Source organism: Rattus norvegicus, chromosome 11 (genome assembly GCF_036323735.1).
Source record: "Rattus norvegicus strain BN/NHsdMcwi chromosome 11, GRCr8, whole genome shotgun sequence".
In the NCBI taxonomy this organism is placed as follows: domain Eukaryota; kingdom Metazoa; phylum Chordata; class Mammalia; order Rodentia; family Muridae; genus Rattus; species Rattus norvegicus.
Window position 1 is genome coordinate 97,062,531 of NC_086029.1, and position 18,549 is coordinate 97,081,079.

General features: G+C 46.1%; 1 protein-coding gene and 1 non-coding gene across 2 annotated transcripts in view; both read right to left on the minus strand.

The window, feature by feature from the left end:
* Nucleotides 1-4,927, minus strand: part of Crkl (CRK like proto-oncogene, adaptor protein) — a 34,425-nt gene extending 29,498 nt beyond the window's left edge. The window contains 1 exon segment of the mRNA NM_001008284.1: nt 4,135-4,927. Coding sequence (NP_001008285.1) covers nt 4,135-4,445 — 311 coding nt within the window. The 5' untranslated portion in view covers nt 4,446-4,927.
* Nucleotides 4,928-18,224: 13,297 nt separating this feature from the next.
* On the minus strand, nt 18,225-18,306 carry Trnas-uga1 (transfer RNA serine (anticodon UGA) 1). Its single transcript has one exon. It is a non-coding gene; the product is annotated as a tRNA-Ser (tRNA).
* Nucleotides 18,307-18,549: the final 243 nt, after the last annotated feature.

Below are 18,549 nucleotides of genomic sequence, written 5' to 3' on the forward strand. Positions count from 1 at the left end.
TCGAGCGCAAGGCCCTGGGTTCGGTCCCTAGCTCTGAAAAAAAGAAAAAAAAAAAAAAAGAAAAAAGAAAATTGGTGAGAGGGCTGGAGAGATGGCTCAGTGGTTAAGAGCACTGCCTTCTCTTCCAGAGGTCCTGAGTTCAATTCCCAGCAACCACATGGTGGCTCACAACCATCTGTAATGAATCTGACGCCCTCTTCTGGTGTGTCTGAAGACAGCTAGTGTGTACTCATATATTAAAAAAAAAAAAAAAGGGGGGGGGGGGCTGGGGATTTAGCTCAGTGGTAGAGCGCTTACCTAGGAAGCGCAAGGCCCTGGGTTCGGTCCCCCGCTCCGAAAAAAAAGAACAAAAAAAAAAAAAAATTGGTGAGAAAGACATGAGAAAGATATAGACAGATTTCTACAAATGGGCAGAGAATATGAAGATACTGTGTCCCATGTAAATGCTTAACAATAGGCGACTTATTATACAGAGGAAGAATTCACTAATCAAGTAGACAGAATGACCCATTCTGTGGACAAGGCTTTCCCCCAACCATCCCTATTAGTACCCAATAGGCCCACAAAGTGGCAATGTTGGCAGAGATGGAAGTTATGCATGGGCTCAACAGCATGGACTTCCACTCACCAAAGCTGACCCAGCTATACCTGCTGCTGAGTGCCAGACCTGTCAACAGCAGAACACAACACTGAGCCCCAGATATGGCATCATCCCCTGGAGTAACCATCCAGTGACCAGGTGACAGGTTGACTACACTGGATCACTTCCTCCATGGAAAGGACGAGCAGTTGTCCTTAGTGGAGTAGATACTTAAATTCTGGTTATAAACTTCTCTTTCCTGCCAAAACAACCATCCACGAACTTACAGAATGCCTAATACAGTCATGGTATTCCACACAGTATTGTTTCTGACCAGAACTTAACAGCCAGAGGGCATCAGTGGGCCTAAACCATGGAATCCACCAGTCTCACCATGTCCTCCACCATCCTGAAGCTGCTGGCTTGACAGCAAGATGGAGCAGCCTTTTGAAGACACAGTTACAGTACAAATTAAGCAGCAGCAGTCTAGAAAGCTAGGGCAGGTTCTCTATAAGGCAGTATGTGCTTTGAATCATATCTAGTATATAGTACGGCTTTTCTTATAGCTAAGATCCACGGGTCCAAGAATCAAGGGGTGGAAGAGATGATCCCCCTCACTATCACCCCTAGTGATCCACCAGATCACCCCAGTGATCCCCCTCACTATCGCCCCTAGTGATCCACCAGATCACCCCCTAGTGATCCCCCTCACTATCGCCCCTAGTGATCCACCAGATCACCCCCTAGTGATCCCCCTCCCTATCACCCCTAGTGATCCACCAGATCACCCCAGTGATCCCCCTCACTATCGCCCCTAGTGATCCACCAGATCACCCCCTAGTGATCCACCAGGAAATTTTTTTGCTTCCTGCTCTTTTTTTTTTTTTTTTTTTTTTGTTCTTTTTTCCGGAGCTGGGGACCGAACCCAGGGCCTTGCGCTTCCTAGGTAAGCGCTCTACCACTGAGCTAAATCCCCAGCCCCTTGCTTCCTGCTCTTAAAACCTTAAATTCTGCTGGCTCAGAAATTCTGGTTCTAGCAGGGAAAGGGTTCCTGCCAGGAGGCACAACATTCTACTGACATGGAGGCTCAGGCCTCCCTCTGGCCTCTGTGGGCTTCTGGTGCCCTTAAGTCAACAGGCTAAGAAAGGGAAACAGTGTGAAGAGGGGTGACTGATCCAGATTACCAAGGGGAAATTGGACTGCTTCTCCACAATGGAGGAAGAAAGATTATCTGGAATACAGGAGATCCTTTAGGGTGTTTCTTAGTGCTATTGTGTTTTTTAGTCAATGGGTAACTGTAACAGCCTAATCCAAGCAGGAAGACAAAAGGCACCGAACAGTCAAGAATGAAGATATGGGTCACTGCTCCAGAAAAGGCAAGACCTGATGAGGTGCTAGCTAAGGGTGGAGAAATAAAATAGGTAGTGGAGGAGGAGTATCAGCTAAGGCCACGTGACCAGTTAGGATTATAATCAACATGAGTGTTTCTAATATATTTTGTGAATTATGTGTTTGTATAGATAGTCACAGTTTCCCCTCAATTTCTTTACCATACAACATAAGATCAATTAGGAGAATATCAGGGGGTTGGGGATTTAGCTCAGTGGTAGAGCGCTTGCCTAGGAAGCACAAGGCCCTGGGTTCGGTCCCCAGCTCCGAAAAAAAGAACCAAAAAAAAAAAAAAAAAAGGAGAATATCAGTAATTATTACATTTAAGTTGAGATACTAAAAGAGTATCCCTCAAGGTACACTGCCATCTGTTCTAAAATTTAAAATGTACAATTTGCAGCTATACAAGGGACAGTTATATCAAATTTGGAATAATTATGACTTGGTTATTTCTTTCATTTGGAAATTAAGCAAGACAGAAAAGATAGGAATGCATGTCAAGTAGAGCTAAGGAAAAACTCAGGAAATTACATTTGGTACCTGAGAGACACATGAAGTAGAGTAAGATCTGTAAATAGCAGGAAGCCACTGCAGTATTCATTCCCCTCTTTGAGGTGACTCTAATAACTTAGACTTTCTCCAATACCTGTCACATGCTGCAAGCATGTTTTAATAAAGGCCCGAAGTCAATAATATAATCCACTTCCACAAATAAGAGAGTAATTTACTTAGCTGTATCACCCAACATTATCCTTCCTAGGTTTCTCCAAGCTCTTACACCTTCCAGCATCGCCTAGGAACTTCATGTTTCACAGAACTTGAGTGTCCTCCTCTTGCTAGCATTACTCTTTACAATCACCTTTCTGTGTTCACATTTTTAAAACGTACTTGTGTGAGGATACTCGCTTGCCATGATGCGCATACCGGGCTAAGGGACAGCTCTGTGACTCAGCTCTCTCCTTCCACGCTTGCGTGGGTCTGGGGACCACACTTTCCCTCCTCATCACCACTTAGCCCTTCTCCACACTCTAAAATCCAGAGTTTGGCCGTTAACCGTACATACATTCACTGTACCATCCCAGCTTATTCTTCTATCCTCAAGAAGAAACTCTGGATTTAAGTAGGTGCCTTTAATTAATTATACTATCTTTTCAATTTCAAAGTCCTGAGCAAATTTCACCTCTATGAAGTCACCTCACCTTAAATCTAAATCAGTCCTCAATTCTTTCTTAGAATAGCTTAGAAATAAACGGGGCAGTAAAATATCTTTTAAAGTGTCTAGATATGTTTTCAATTAACACTTGTATCATTTGATGATATTATTAGGAAAATTAAAGCAAATTATAAAATAATGCATTTTAATTGAAAAAGAGAACACTTGGGGATCAGTGTCTTTTTCTTTAAGGCAGGGTCTTGCTACAGCTCAGTTTGGCTTGGAATCAAGGTCCTCTTTCCTTAGAGGATTAGGGGCGTGTATCTCTCCCGTCTAGCGCTACTTGGGTGTCTTTAAAGTATATGTTAAACAACTAGACTTAATTACAAAAAAACCCCAAAAAAACAGAATTAATGTAGAATGAAGGTAAATACACTTTGCACCCTGCGGAAGGAACAGTGATGATACAAATTCCCTCAAATAAAACCTCAATCTCTTTCCTTGGTAATTCCAGTTTTTTGGTTTTTTGTTTTTTTAAGTGCTACAGCATCAGATTCTGAGATTTCTACCCTTTCGATCTATTTTAAGGATTATTCCAAAGGCTGAAGGCCAGTTAGCTGACAGATGCAGGAGCTACAAAAACCTTAAATGGTGTACATGAATTTCGAGAAAGTAGTAGTCATGGCTATCTTCAGAAACTCAAGATAGTCTATATATTTTAACGTCGTTAATAAGAATTTTGCACTAGTATTACAGTCAACTAAAGTGACAAAACTATGTATGTGTGGGCTTGGGGGTGGTGGTGATTTAAACAATGCAAGCACTACTAAATGTCTAAATAAAATGCATCCTTTCATCCAACCCAGATCCTGACATTGGCCTTCCAATCCGAATGTCTTCTGGTTCAGAATGAGAAAAGGGAGTATCCCTTACCCCCACCCCCAAATTTCAATCTTTGACCGACCCTCCGCAGGTCAGGTTCCGAGCCCGAAAAGGGCAGGAGCTCGCCTACCTGGGCGCTGGTTCGATTAAGGTGGTAGTATCCAGGTAGTGGATCTTGTAGAACTCCAGCAAGGCCGGCAAATGGTCAAACTCCTGGTCCCCGATCTTAAAGCGGCGGTTGGGCAGGGAGTTGATGATGTAGTGCGAGACACGCGAGTTCTCGGACACGGACAGTACATAGTCCCCAGGGCAGGTAGATGAGTCCCGGACTAGGAACATGCCATGGCGCTGGCCCTGGAGACGGGTCTGCGCCTCCTGGCGAGACACTGGCCCCATGTACCAGGCAGAACGGTCTGAAGAATCAAACCTGGCGGAGGACATGGTGTTGGGCCCGGGGATGGGCGGCGTCTGCTGCTCTCGCTTGCTCTGGAAGCCTTTACCCGCTGTCGGCTTTGGGGTCGAGGAAGGGCCTCTTCTCGAACACTTCGAGGAACAATCAGAGGGCTTGGTCAGGACGTTCCTCTAGGCTCCGGGCCCCGCAGCATCCTCCGCCACCGCCCTCCTGCACAGGGCCGCCTCTCGGAGAGAGCCGGTCCGGGAACAGTGGGCAAAACCCCTGGGTCGAGGTGGGCGAAACAGAGCAGTAGCAGAGGCCGCCTCGGGCTTCTCAGCTGTCCGGAGTAGGATCCAGCGACTTCTGTCCTGGAAGCCGCCGGCTCCGCAGCCTCAAGAGCCCGCACGGTTCCTCGCCGTCACACGAAGCACCGCACTCCAACAACAGTCGCGCCTCCCGGACCGTCCTACCCTACCCGTTCCCAATAGCCACAGCAACAAAATGGCGGACGCGGGAGAAGCGACCGGGCACCTCCCCCTTGGTCCAGCGTACTCTATCTGCGCTTGCGCGGAGCTGGGCGCTACCCCCACCGCAGGGGCTCTTCCTTTGACGTCACTGGGCGCGGCCAATCAGGAGTGCGTTCGCGAGGGTTCCAGCCTAAGCCACTCGTGCGGGCTCCCGCGTTCCGGGAGGAGGCAGAGGGTCAAGCCCTTCCTGGATCGCAAAGCAGCCTCTGAGTGGCTGCTGCTGTAAGGCCTACCGGGCTTAGCAGGAAAACAACTGGACCCGAGAGGGAACAGCGTTTTGAAAACCTGTTTCTGGGAACAAAGCATAGCGTGATGGCTGGATGTCTGGACAGGGAGGCGTGGCCCTCAGGTGATTTTTAAGCCTGAAGGCCCTGATAAGTCAGGTGGCTTAGGAAGGGCATGACCTAGGCAGTGAGTTGACCATCAAATAGGTTACTGAATAACGCCTACCCTAAGTGATCCTACTTGGTACACGTGGAATGATGGTGAAGGTCAGTTTGACTAATGCTTTAAGACGAGGACAGTGTGATGATGGTGACTTGGCCACTTCAGGCTCTGAGATGTAGCAAGAGAAATGCAACACTTGTATCTGGCTTGCAGGTTTTGCCTGCTCCAGACCTTTGGTCTCTCTCCAAAAGTTCATTTCCTGCCATTCAGCCGTTCCAGCTGTGCCTTCCCAACATGTTTTCTCTCTCCAACAACACTAGGACCGATCTCTCTATCTATCTATCTTTCTTTCTTTCTTTCTTTCTTTCTTTCTTTCTTTATTTATTTATTTATTTATTTATCTATCAACCAATCAAGATAGGAATTCTCTGTGTGCCCCTGGCTATCCAGGAACTAACTATAAACCAGGCTGGCTTCAAATTCACATCTACTGGGCTCTGCCTTCCCTGTGCTTGAATTAAAGATGTGAGCCACCACTAACAGGACAGGATGAAATTTTATTACAACAGGAATACTGTCTTATTTTGCCCGCCTTAAAACCACATCTAGTCTTGAATGATCAGAAAATTGTTAAACGAATGACCATTGTGAAAAATCTACAAAAAACTGATGCTGGATTATTGGTCACAGCATTCCCAAATTAGATGAACAGGAAGGCATGTCCCAGACCAGTGATGGTGGCACTACCAGTAATCCCAACACTGGGGAGATGGCAGTAGGAGGACCATGAGTTCAAGGCCAGCTGAGCTATATGAGACCCAACTAAAATGGGGAGGAAGTTAGGGGAGAAGGAGGTCTCAGGGCTGAGGCAGACAGGAGAATTGCTACTTAGGTCCCTGTCACTAAAGTCTCATTCTGGCTGTTAGCATTTCCCATGCTTAGCAAACCCTAGCTGTAGGGTAATCATCGGTGGTTCCATCACAGTGGTAAGTAAGCAAAGGAAAAATGTCAAAGTCTAGTGTCTTTTTGTACCTCAGCAAAACCGTGGTTTTGCTTTTCCCAGAGATGCTTCATGGAGGCCAGGAAGATGTCTCTTGCCGGCCAAGCCTAAGCACCTGAATTAGATCCCTAGGTCTGAAGATGGAGGACATTCAACTTGAGGTGTCCTCTGAAATTCTGTGTAGGGTGGTAGTATACATGCCTGCATACACACACACACACACACACACACACACACACACACACACACACACACACAAACATGCTTTCATGTTGCTTTGTCTCAAGTGAAATTGATATAGCTCAGATTTTTAATTTGATTGAGTTCAACTCATGGTCGAAGTTCAAATCAGTGGCTAGCTGGACTATTCAGTCATTCTGTGCCTCACCTGAGACCTCTAGCACTTATCTTTAGGCAGTGGAGTAGCCGGCTGTGGTGGTGCACCCCTATAATCCCAGCTCTGCTGCAGGAGAGGCAGAATTCAATTAGTCCAAGTCTGAGGCCATCCCGGTCTATATATTAGCTTCCTGGCCAGCAGGGCTACATAAAAATATCCTGCCACAAAAAGGAGAAAAAAACAACACAGGCTTATAATCTCAGCTCTCTCAGAGGTTGAGAGTAGGACTGGGAGGGAAGCCAGCACAGGCAACATTGTGTTTTGAGATAGGGTTTCTCATTGGCCTAGAGCCCCCCAGGGAGATGGCTGGCTGAGCAGTGAATGGCAGAGTTACAACAGTCTCTGCATTGCAACATTGAGATCACAAACACATACCAACACACCTAGCTTTTTTCGTGAGAATTATGAAGATGGGCTTGATCTTGGGCAGAAAACCAGACGTGAGTTCATGAATGCCACTGCCATGTCATGTCTACCCTTTCCTTATTCACTTTTTTTTTTTTTTTTGGAGCTGGGGACCGAACCCAGGGCCTTGTGGTTGCTAGGCAAGCAAAATAGGGGGTTGGGGATTTAGCTCAGTGGTAGAGCGCTTGCTTAGGAAGCGCAAGGCCCTGGGTTCGGTCCCCAGCTCCGAAAAAAAGAACCAAAAAAAAAATTTATATTTTGGCTTGGCAAAATGCTGCACATCTTTAATCCCAGTGCTTAGGAGGCAGAGGTAGTTGGATCACTGTGAGTCTGAGGCCAGCCTTGTCAACATAGAGGGTTAGAAGCCAGATAGGGCTATATAGTAATCCCTTGTCTAAAATAACAACGGCAAATGTGTATTTTAAAGTGTGTGTATGTGAGAGAGAGAGAGACAGAGACAGAGAGAAAGCCAGAGACACACACAGAAACAGAGACAGAGAGAGAGAGACAGACACAAGAGGGGGGAGGGAGGGAAGAGAGAGACAGAGAGAGAGACAGACAGACACAGAGAGGGGGGAGGGAGGGAACAGAGAAAGACAGAGACACACACACACAGACACAGAGAGAGAGAGAGAGAGAGAGAGAGAGAGAGAGAATACTGAACCCAGGTTCTCTGCAAGAGCAGCAAGCACTCTTAATTATTGAGGCATCTCTCCAGCCCCTAGCTCTTGTGTTCTTTCTGCTCCCTCCAAGTTTCCTGAGCTGTGCGGTTGAATGTTATCTGCACTTTAACCAGTTATGAATCTATACATCAACAGTTGTCCATTGCTAAAAAAGAAGCTTTTCTGACCAAGCTTTATAGCCACATAAACCTATGGGTAGTAGTGTAAATATGTATGTGTGTCTATATAAGTGTATGCCACATGTGTGTGGGTGCCTAGGCAGAAGAAAACACTGACCCCTCCTGGAGCTGGAGTTTCATGTGGTCGTGAACTGCCCAATGAGGAGAGTGGTGCTGAGTGCACTCTAATGAGGTTTTCTTTAGCTCCTTCATAACTTTGCATTATTATTGTTGTCCTCCTCCCCCTTCTCCTTCTCCCCACCCTCCTACTAGGACAAAGATTAAATAACAAGAAAGTACCAGTGGGGATTTCAGGGTATGCATGACACATTAAAAGTCCAAATCCGCAGACAGTGAGTGGACTTGGTGGAATTGTCTCTGGTCTCTTGTAGCGCATTATTTGAGGTGGACAGACATTAGTTTACATCTCCACAGGGAAAGTCACAAAATTTAGTTCATGATTAAGTCCCTGCATCATCCAGGTCCTCCCACTCAATTCCCAGCACCACACCCACTTGAAAAGTGGTGATGACCGAGGTCAGGTCTAACCCTTACAACAGTCAGACCAGCACCTGATGGCAGCGACTCAGGGCCTGTGAAGGATGACTCTTCAAGGACTCAAGATCCAGCCACCATCGGCAGCCATGGGGAAGCCAGTGCACTTGTGGCTGAAGCTACAAACACCCTTTCTAAAGCAGTGAGGGTTCTTCCGTCACTTCCCAGTACATGCCGTTGGGGAAAGCATGCTCAGCCGGTCTCTGGAGCTGCCTCTGTGTGATTTTCCTTGTAACTTTATTGGGATTTTGACTCTACTCAGAGAAATGGAGAAGAGAGAAAGAGGGTTCCACCATCCCAACCCCCGTCAGGACAATGTTTGCCCACAGAGCTACGTTGATGCCCCACCTTATTCAGTTATTTAGTTAGCAATGTTTGGAGCAAACGGAAGACTTACTTGTGCTTGCCCCATGCTCCAGCACTGACCTACACCCCCCAGTCCTGCAGATTTTTTTTTCTATGTAACCCTAGCTGCCTTCAAAATTGTGATTCTTCTACCTTAGCCTCAAAATGCCGGGATTACACATGAGTACAATATCACATGTAAACCTAAGCACCCCACTTCCCCCTTTTAATGTATTATTAGGGCTAGAGAAGAGCTTTATAAAGGGCATACACGGTGACTCCCAACCATCTGTAACCCCAGTTTTGTGGGATCCTGTTGTTCCTGATCTCCTGGGGTACTGGGCACACACAGGATGTAAATACATACGCACAGGCAAAACACTCATACACATAAAATAAGTAAATCCATCTACAATGTGTTGTTACTAGGGCAATGAGACCACACACAGCACTTCTCTAGCAAGGGGGATGGGATGGGGACTGATGGACAGGAAACCGGGAAAGGGGATAACATTTGAAGTGTAAATAAAAAATATCCAAAAAGAAAGAAAGAAAGAAAGAAAGAGAGAAGGAAAGAAAGAAAAGAAAGAAAGAAAGGAAGAAAAGGAAGAACAAAAAAAGCAGGATGAGCAGGCCAAAGAGCAAATCAGTAAGCAGCACCCCACCACGGCTTCTTCCTGAGCCCCTGCCTCCAGGTTCCTGCCCTGCTTGTGTTCCTGACCTGACTTCCTTCAGTGACGGACTAATAAAGTGGAAGTGTAAGCTGAATAAACCCTTTCCTCCACAACTTACTTTGGTCATGGTTTTTTATCATAGCAATTGAAACCCCAACACTGCAGCCCAAGGTGGCCTCAAACTTGCAATCCTGCCTCAACTTCCTCATTGCTGCCACAGTAAGCAGAGGCCATACAGCTGGCCTAATCTTCTCATTTTTAACTTGGCTCCCCAAATGGCTACCTTAACCAGAAAATAAGCTTTAACGCCACGATGAGAATTTTATTTCTTGCTGCCTTGTACTTCTTCCCTCTCTCTTCCTTTTCATTCAATGAAAGTTCCAGGATGCTTTGTGCCAGGCATGGTGTCCTGAAATCCTGTCTTCAGAGTTACATTGCCTGACCATTGCAGTGGAGTACTCACGGCCATCTCCACGTAAACTCCCTTGTGATGCTGGTTAGCGTCCACTGGGAACTAGCTCCTCCTGGGCTTACGGCTTCAATGTTGTCCAGAGAGACTGGGTCGTGTGATTCTGAGGTTGGTTGGCATTCTTAAACAGCACCCTTGTCAAAACCACAATTGGGGGCAGAACTTTTTAAGTGGTGGGATGACATGGTATCAATATAAGTATTAGCCCATCTCAGAGGATGGAAACTTTAAACAAAGCACGTTAAACAAAACTTTTAACGAGACAAAGCTGGGAATGTGGCTCAGTAAGCAAAATGTCTGCCTAGCATAGTTCTAGGTTCAATCTCCAGCAGCACATAAACTAGGAATGGTGGCATGTTGGGGGTGCCCACAGATCACTAGAGAAACCAGGAATATTAATCACACGGGAGGGGGGAGGGTCTCCTCAATGGAAGAAATAAAATACCTGTATTCTATCCAGAAAGTTAGGAGTACATATTGTTAGCAACCTGGTGACCTTTTGCTATCTGTAGAGGCAGATCTCACCCAAATCCCCCAGAATGTTTATCCCAGACTCTCCCTCCCTACACCTTTATCTCTCGATAAATAGAACCATGCTTGGGGGAGATGTCACATGTTACAACCTGCTGACTGCTATGCTATCCCGGTCAGAGACCACACCAGATCCTAGGCCCTTAAGCCACAGAACCCATCTTCAAGGTCACATGTACTTTGCAAAGGAGTTTCTATGTATCTACCCCTTAAGCTTTACTGTGCACATAGAACTGGAATGACTGTTGCCTGGAAACAAATCCCACTCTTTAAATATGCTGGCAATAAACTGCCTAGCATCAGACTCTCTAGAATCTTGTCTGATCCAGTTTACCTGAGTGAAACTGAACTGAGCTTTCATTCTCACCTCTTCACTGGGTTCGTTTCCCTGCACACCATGATACCTGCAGGGATGCCCCCAGTACCACAAACCTATGATCTCAGCATTGGGGAACTTGAGGCAGGAGGATAAGCTCAGGGCTACGCTAGGTGTCTCTTGCCTTCTTTAATATCAGCACTCAGATAGAAGAAGAGGGGGATCTTTGTGAGCTCGAGGCCACCCTAGTCGACACAGCAAATTCCAGACTAGCCAAGGCAACATGGTGAGACCCTGTCTTAACAGAGGAAGGGGAGGAGGAGGAGGGGGAGGGGGGGAGGAGGAAGAAGAAGAAGAGGAAGAAAAGGAGGAAGAAAGTTGTTGTTAAAGGCCATTGTTGGCTGCATATTAAATGTGAGGCCAGCCTGGGACATATGAGATCCTGTCTCAAAAACAAAACAAGACAAAATAACTTGGGGTGCACCTCATTGGTGGAGCCCTTGGACAGTAAGAATAAAGCCCCAGGGGTTGGGGATTTAGCTCAGTGGTAGAGCGCTTGCCTAGGAAGCACAAGACCCTGGGTTTGGTCCCCAGCTCCGAAAAAAAGAACCAAAAAAAAAAAAAAAAAAAGAATAAAGCCCCAGTCTACCAACTACTGCCCTGCTACTGCTGTAATAGAACGCCGTGGTCAAGGCAATAAATAATGTTACAGAATAGAGTGTTTATTTGTCTTATAGTTCAGAGGAATATGAGTTCATTATGGGCATGGCAACAAGCAGCGGTGTGGTAGCTTGAGCAGGATGCAAAGAGCTCACATCCTGAATCGAGAGCACAAAGTAGACAGAGAGGGAACACTGGGAATGGTTACGAGGCTTTATATGCTCAAAGCCTGTGTCTCCAGTCATGTATTTCCTCTACAAGGCCACACCTATATTTCCCTCAACAGCACCACCAACTGGGGAGCAAGTTTTCTAAGACATGAGACTTCTGGGGACAATGTCATTGAAACCACCACGTCTGGGTTTGAGCTTCAGCACTGATAACAAACAACAAGTAAAAAAAAAAAAAACAAAAAAAAAAAATAAAAAAGCACAGCCACCCAGACATGGTGATTCAGAAGTTGTGGATATCAGAGGACAATTTTTAGGAGCACTGTGGTGGTTTGAATGAGAATGGCCCCCATAGGCTCCTATGTTTGAATGATTGATTCCCAGTTGGTAGAACTGGAATTGTTTGGGAAGGATTTGGAGGTGTGGCCTTGTTAAGGGAGTGTTACTAGGAATGGGCTTTACGGTTTCAAAAGCCCACACCATTCCATTAGCTCTCTCTGCCTCATGCTTGTGGATCTCCAACAAGAGAAACATTCCATCTTGGGACTGGATGGCTCAACAGCATTTGATGCTCTTGCAGAGGACCTGAGTTTGGTTCCCAGCACTCAAGTGGTGTCTCACAATTATCTGCAGGTCCAGTTTCAGGGGACCTGATGCCTCTATTGGCTCCACGGGCACTGCACACACGTGGTACACAGACATACATTCAGGTAAGACACCCATACACACACAAAAATGTATCTTTAAAAACTTGGGGTGGGGAAGCCCATTCAGCCTTGAAGAGAAACTCTTTTAAGACTCAGGATATTCTAAAGGAAGGTAAAACATTCCATCCTGCAGGAAAGCTCAGAAAGTAAAAAAAAATTTAATAGCACTAGAAAGTCCCTGAAACTGACTAGATTCACTAGACCCCTCCCTCCCCAGACATATAAGCAGGAAGGATGGCCAAAGACATTCTCAGACAAGCCAAACTGCCTAGAAGAAGCAAAGACAAGCAGGTCTTCCTAGAAGAGGGTCAGACCAATTGAACCGTCTGGAAAGGATACTCTCCAACCTGTTGAGCTGTGAGCAAGTTGTGTAGTGAATGCCTATACAACTTCTGGTGATAAAGCTCTGAGTTATTTCTGCTCCTGTAATAACCCCAATGAACTTATTGGTATGATCCTCCCTGTTCCCAGGTATCATTGGCCAATATTGGTCCATAAGGGCAAATGGAGCAGGGGCGACGGAAGGGGAGTTTGGAAGCCTGTACATATGAAATGGAAATGATGACACTCTGGGATCAGCTTCATGGAGACAGATCAACTTTATTTAGGGTGAATCAACACACACACACACACACACACACACATACACACACATACACACACATACACACACACAATACACACACATACACACACATACACACACACATACACACACATACACACATACACACACATACACACACACAATACACACACATACACACACATACACACACACATACACACACATACCATACACACACATACACACACATACACACACACATACACACACATACCATACACACACATACACACACATACACACACAATACACACATACACACACATACACACACATATACACACACATACACACACATACACACACAATACACACACATACACATACACATACACACACATACACACATACACACATACACACACATATACACACATACACACACATATACACACATACACACACATATACACACACATACACACACATACACACATATACACACACATACACACACAATACACACACACATACACATACACATACACACACATACACACATACACACATACACACACATACACACAATACATACACATACACACATACACACACATACCACACACACACACACATACACACACATACACACATACACACACATACACACACATACACACATACACACACATACACACACATACCATATACACACATACACACACATACACACACATACACACATACACACACATACACACACATACCATATACACACATACACACACATACACACACATACACACACACACACAAACGTCATTGGCTGAAGGTTAAGGCATTGGGGTGCCTCATAATTGGCACGAGGAAGCAGTCCAAGAACCTCAGGTGCTTACTGAGTAGGTTTCTTATGGGAGAAAGGATGCTGAGCCTGCAATCTCACCAAGGCTATGAGACACTCCACAGGGAGAGAGTATGAGGGTTTTGCGCTCCTCAGACAAGATCAGAGAAGGAGAAGCCCCGCTGACAGAGGGAGTCCGCCGTTTTGCACTGAGCTCAGGGCTTTCTGGTAATAATCAGACTTTGACCTTAGCAGCAGGGTTTCCTGACAATTGGTTCATCAGGTGAACTTTGGTGGTATTTTTACTGTGGTCTGTTATTGGCATTGTTCATGTCTCCCTATCAATAGTGTCACACAGCATAACTGGGAACAGGGACCAAAGAAAACAAAAATAAACCCGGCAGAGTGAGGGTGGTGCCACATGCCTTTAATCCCAGCACCCAGGAAGCAGAGGTAGGTGGATCTCTGTGAGTCTGAGGCCAGCCTGGTCTACAGAATGAGTTCCAGGGTTACACAGAGAAACACTGTCTTGAAAAAAAAAACAAAAAAACAAAAAAACAAAAAAGGAAGGTGGATCTCTGTGAGTCTGAGGCCAGCCTGGTCTACAGAATGAGCCAGGGTTACACAGAGAAACACTGTCTTGAAAAAAAAACAAAAAACAAAAAAGGAAGGAAGGAAGGAAGGAAGGAAGGAAGGAAGGAAGGAGGGAGGGAGGGAGGGAGGAGGGAGGGAGGGAGGGAAGGAGGGAGGGAGGGAGGGAGGGAAGGAGACAGGAGGGGAGGGAGGGAGGGAAGGAGACAGAGGAGGGGAGGGAGGGAGGGAAGGAGACAGAGGAGGGGAGAGAGGGAGGGAGGGAGGGAGGGAGGGAGGGAGGGAAAGAGATTGGGAGGAGTGACTACACGGTTCTGGATATGCGGAACAAGGCTTCCAGCTGGGGATCCGGGATATGGCTGCTTTTCCCTTTATGCCTGGGATAGTGTTCCTTTGTAAAGAATGGATCTACCTCTAGGTGGCGACATGTCATTTCCTCCTTTAATGGTTAACCCAGTGGGGCATGTCAGGGACTTGGCTGGGGACCACCCCTAAGAGGTGGGTTCACCTTAAGACAATGTGCTTTACCTTCTAAGAATTTCTGCCTCCTAGTGTAGTGCCAGTGAGCTGCCGCAGGCTTCATCTGGGTCTGCTCACCTTTCTGTATCCTAACTTGTAACTATACTTCTTTCAGATGCTGGCCAGACCTTAGTCTGCTCCCCTCCCCTCCCCTCCCCTCCCCTCCCCTCCCCTCCCCTCCCCTCCCCTCCCCTCCCCTCCCCTCCCCTCCCCTCCCCTCCCTCTCCCCTCCCCTCCCCTCCCCTCCCTCTCCGCTCCCCTCCCTCTCCGCTCCCCTCCCCTCCCTCTCCGCTCCCCTCCCCTCCCTCTCCGCTCCTCTCCTCTCTTCTTTTCTCTTTGAAATATTTATATTCTTTTACATGCATGCATGCTCTAGCTGCACGTTTGTCAGAAAAGGGCATCAGGGCATCGAGTACCCTGGTGCTCCAGTTACAGGTGTTTGTTGGCTGCTGGGAGAAGCTGGGACTCTGGAGGAACAGCCATCACTATTAGTCACAGATCTGTTTTTCTAGCTTGTTATATTATTTTATCAATGAGAGTAAGAACCCCAAAATGGGAACCCCAAGATCCTGGTAACATTTCTTTCCTGTCTTTTAATCCTTTAATTGACAGGGATGACGACAACCACCTGGTCCAGCACCCTTGACGGTATCCTCTTCCTGCTGTATCAGCAGTAACCACCCCTACAATAATAGATGCTGAGATGAGTGCTCTTCCTAGAGGGAACGTCTGGGTGGGGAGCCCGTGGGGCAAATCCCAGTCAGGCTGTCGTTCTCTCTGTAGTATGGGAGTAGTATGCCTGCTCGATGAGTGGGGTCCGGTGCCTGAATAAAAAGTTAAAGGTTGAAAACAAAACTTTCAGTCTGAGAGAGTAACACATGGTCACGTAGTCAGGGTGTGAGCAGGTTGCCGTGATGGCTGCATGGACACTGCTAGGTATAGTAAAAAATGTGTTAGACCCAGGTGGTTTCTTAGAAGGAATTTGCTTGTGTGAGGATGGCAGGATACACGGAAAAGACAGTGCAAATTAGATCTACACTACATAGAGAGCCTTTCCTGGGATAAAACCCAAACCAAACAACCAAACAACCAACCACCACCAGAACTTGGAACCTGTGGGATAAGCTGGATAGTAAACAGGGAAAAGGAGATAAAATGAGATAAAAGAGATTTGGGGGAGGGGAGCCCCTAAGGGGCTGGAGAGATGGTTTAATGGCTAAGATCACTGGCTGCTCTTCCAGAGGATCTGGGTTTGACTCTTAGCAACTCACACGCATCTGTAACTCCTGCTCCAGGAGTTCTGACACCCTCTTCTGGTCTCTGTATCCTCAGGCTTGTGAGTGGTACACAGACATTCATGCAAGCAAAACCCATACATTTAAAAGAAAAAAAATCCAAATTAATAAGAATAAAATAAAATCACTTGATTTTGAAAGATCAAACAATAAAGAAAGAAACCGGTTGAGGTTTTGTCTTCTACTATCGTAATGCCAAGTGTGGCCTCCAAGACCTGGAGTCTGCTCCTAGTCCTGTCCCCACGTTAATTCTGACTGGTGAATAAAGATGCTAACAGGAATGGCTGGGCAGCAGAGACAGAGATGGTTAAGGTTTCACAGGGTTTGGAGGGAGAGCACAAGGAGGAAGGGGACAGAGGGAAGAAGCCACTGTTTGACTTCTTATCTGACTTCCTTAAATAGTGAATGGCAATGCGGTGTAAGCCAAATAAACACTTTTCTCCACAACGTGCTTTTTGGTCATGGTGTTTCAGCAATAAAAACCCTAAATAAGACACAGGGTTTCAGGCAGGAGAGATGGCTCAGTGGTTAAAAGCACTGACTGCTCTTCCTAGAGGTTCTGAGTTCAAATCCCAGCAACTGCATGGTGGCTCAGAACCATCTGTAATGGGATCTGACGCCCTCTTCTGGTATGGCTGAAGACAGTGACAGTGTACTCACATACATAAAATAAATCTTTTAAAAAAATGATACAGGTTTTCTCTGTGTGGCCCAAGCTATCCTGGAACTCACTCTGTAGACCAGGCTTGCTTCAACCAGTGCTTACCTATGAGTTTTTAATCAATGAATGAAAGAGAAGATTTCTCTTGTCTTTAGCTCAGGATAGCCTGAAACTCACATGTAACTTAAGCTGGTCTCCAAGTTTTGGCAATCCTTCTGCCTCACCACTCACTGCTTGCTGGGTTTACAGATGTGAGCCACCATGCTTGACCTTTCATCTGCATCTCTCATCACCTAGTATCGTGTGTCAGATTTCTCTCCACCTCAGACCTATTGGCTAGTTCTCTTACTTGTCTGGTAGTTGCCTTCTCTCTGAGGACTAGGTCTGCTGAAGGCAGGGATATGGTCTGTTTTGTGCACAGCATTGTTTAGCAATTAGCAGTCCATCTGAATGGGCCAAACACTTCAAACCCAGCCTTCCAGTATGCAGTTCATTCCTTTCTTCCTCCAGCCCCAAGATGGATCCCACTTTTATAGCCTTTAAAGAAGCAGCAAGCCACTACTAATTTTTTTCTCCAGAAACCCAAAACACCTTCAGTCCTTGCCTCTCTGTCAGCCATAGATGGCAGGCTATCACTAACATATGCCATGTGGTCCAGTATAGGAAGGTCTAAAGCCTTCCCATGCTTTTCTTTGTTCTGTTACCAGTCTAGTTGGGGATCCCCAGCAGTTCTTCATTTTTATTATTTTTTCACTCATTTGACAGTCTTAGACAAGTATAATAAATTTTGGTATTTTTTTGCCACTACGACTTCTTCCCCTTCTCCTGCCTACCGCTCCTGAGATCTTTTAAAAACTTTCTAGCCCCAAAGCTTTCTCTTCCTCTCTTTTTGTGTGTGTGACAACTGACTTTAATTAGGGTTGTTTGCTGACCATGGACAGGAGGCTGTTTACTGGAGCAAAAGCAAGTGTCCTAGTTTGGTGTCCCTTGCTGTAACAAAACACTGACCAAAGCCAATTCAGAGGATCAAAGAATTTCTTTATCATACATTTCCATGTTAGGGTCATCCTTAAGGGAAGTCAAGGCAGGGACCTGGAGGGAGGAACCTGGAGGCAGGAACCAGAGCAGAGACCATAAAGACTCAGCTTATTGGATTGCTTTTCTTTTTTCTTTTTAAAGTTTTATTTATTTTTATATATGTGACTACACTGTCGCTGTCCTCAGACACACCAGCAGAGGGCATCAGATCCCATTACAGATGGTTGTGAGCCACCATGTGGTTGCTGGGAATTGAACTCAGGACCTCTAGAAGAGCAGTCGGTGCTCTTAACCACTGAGCCATCTCTCTAGCCCCAAAGAAGAGCTACCGTCACGAACAGGATTCGAACCTGTGCGGGGAAACCCCATTGGATTTCAAGTCCAACGCCTTAACCACTCGGCCACCGTGACACCCCCCCCCCCTTTTTTTTTTTTAAGAGACAGGATTTCTCTGTGTAGCCCTGGCTGTCCTGGAACTCATTCTGTAGACCAGGCTGGCCTGGAACTCAAAGATCTGCTTGCCTCTGCCTGAGTGCTGGGGTTACAGGTGTGCACCATCAAATGTGGCTTAGGTGACTTAGTACCAAGCAGTTCCTTTTTAGTTCTTACCTGGAACATTTCCACAATCTTCTCTTTAGCCTATTTTTTTTAATT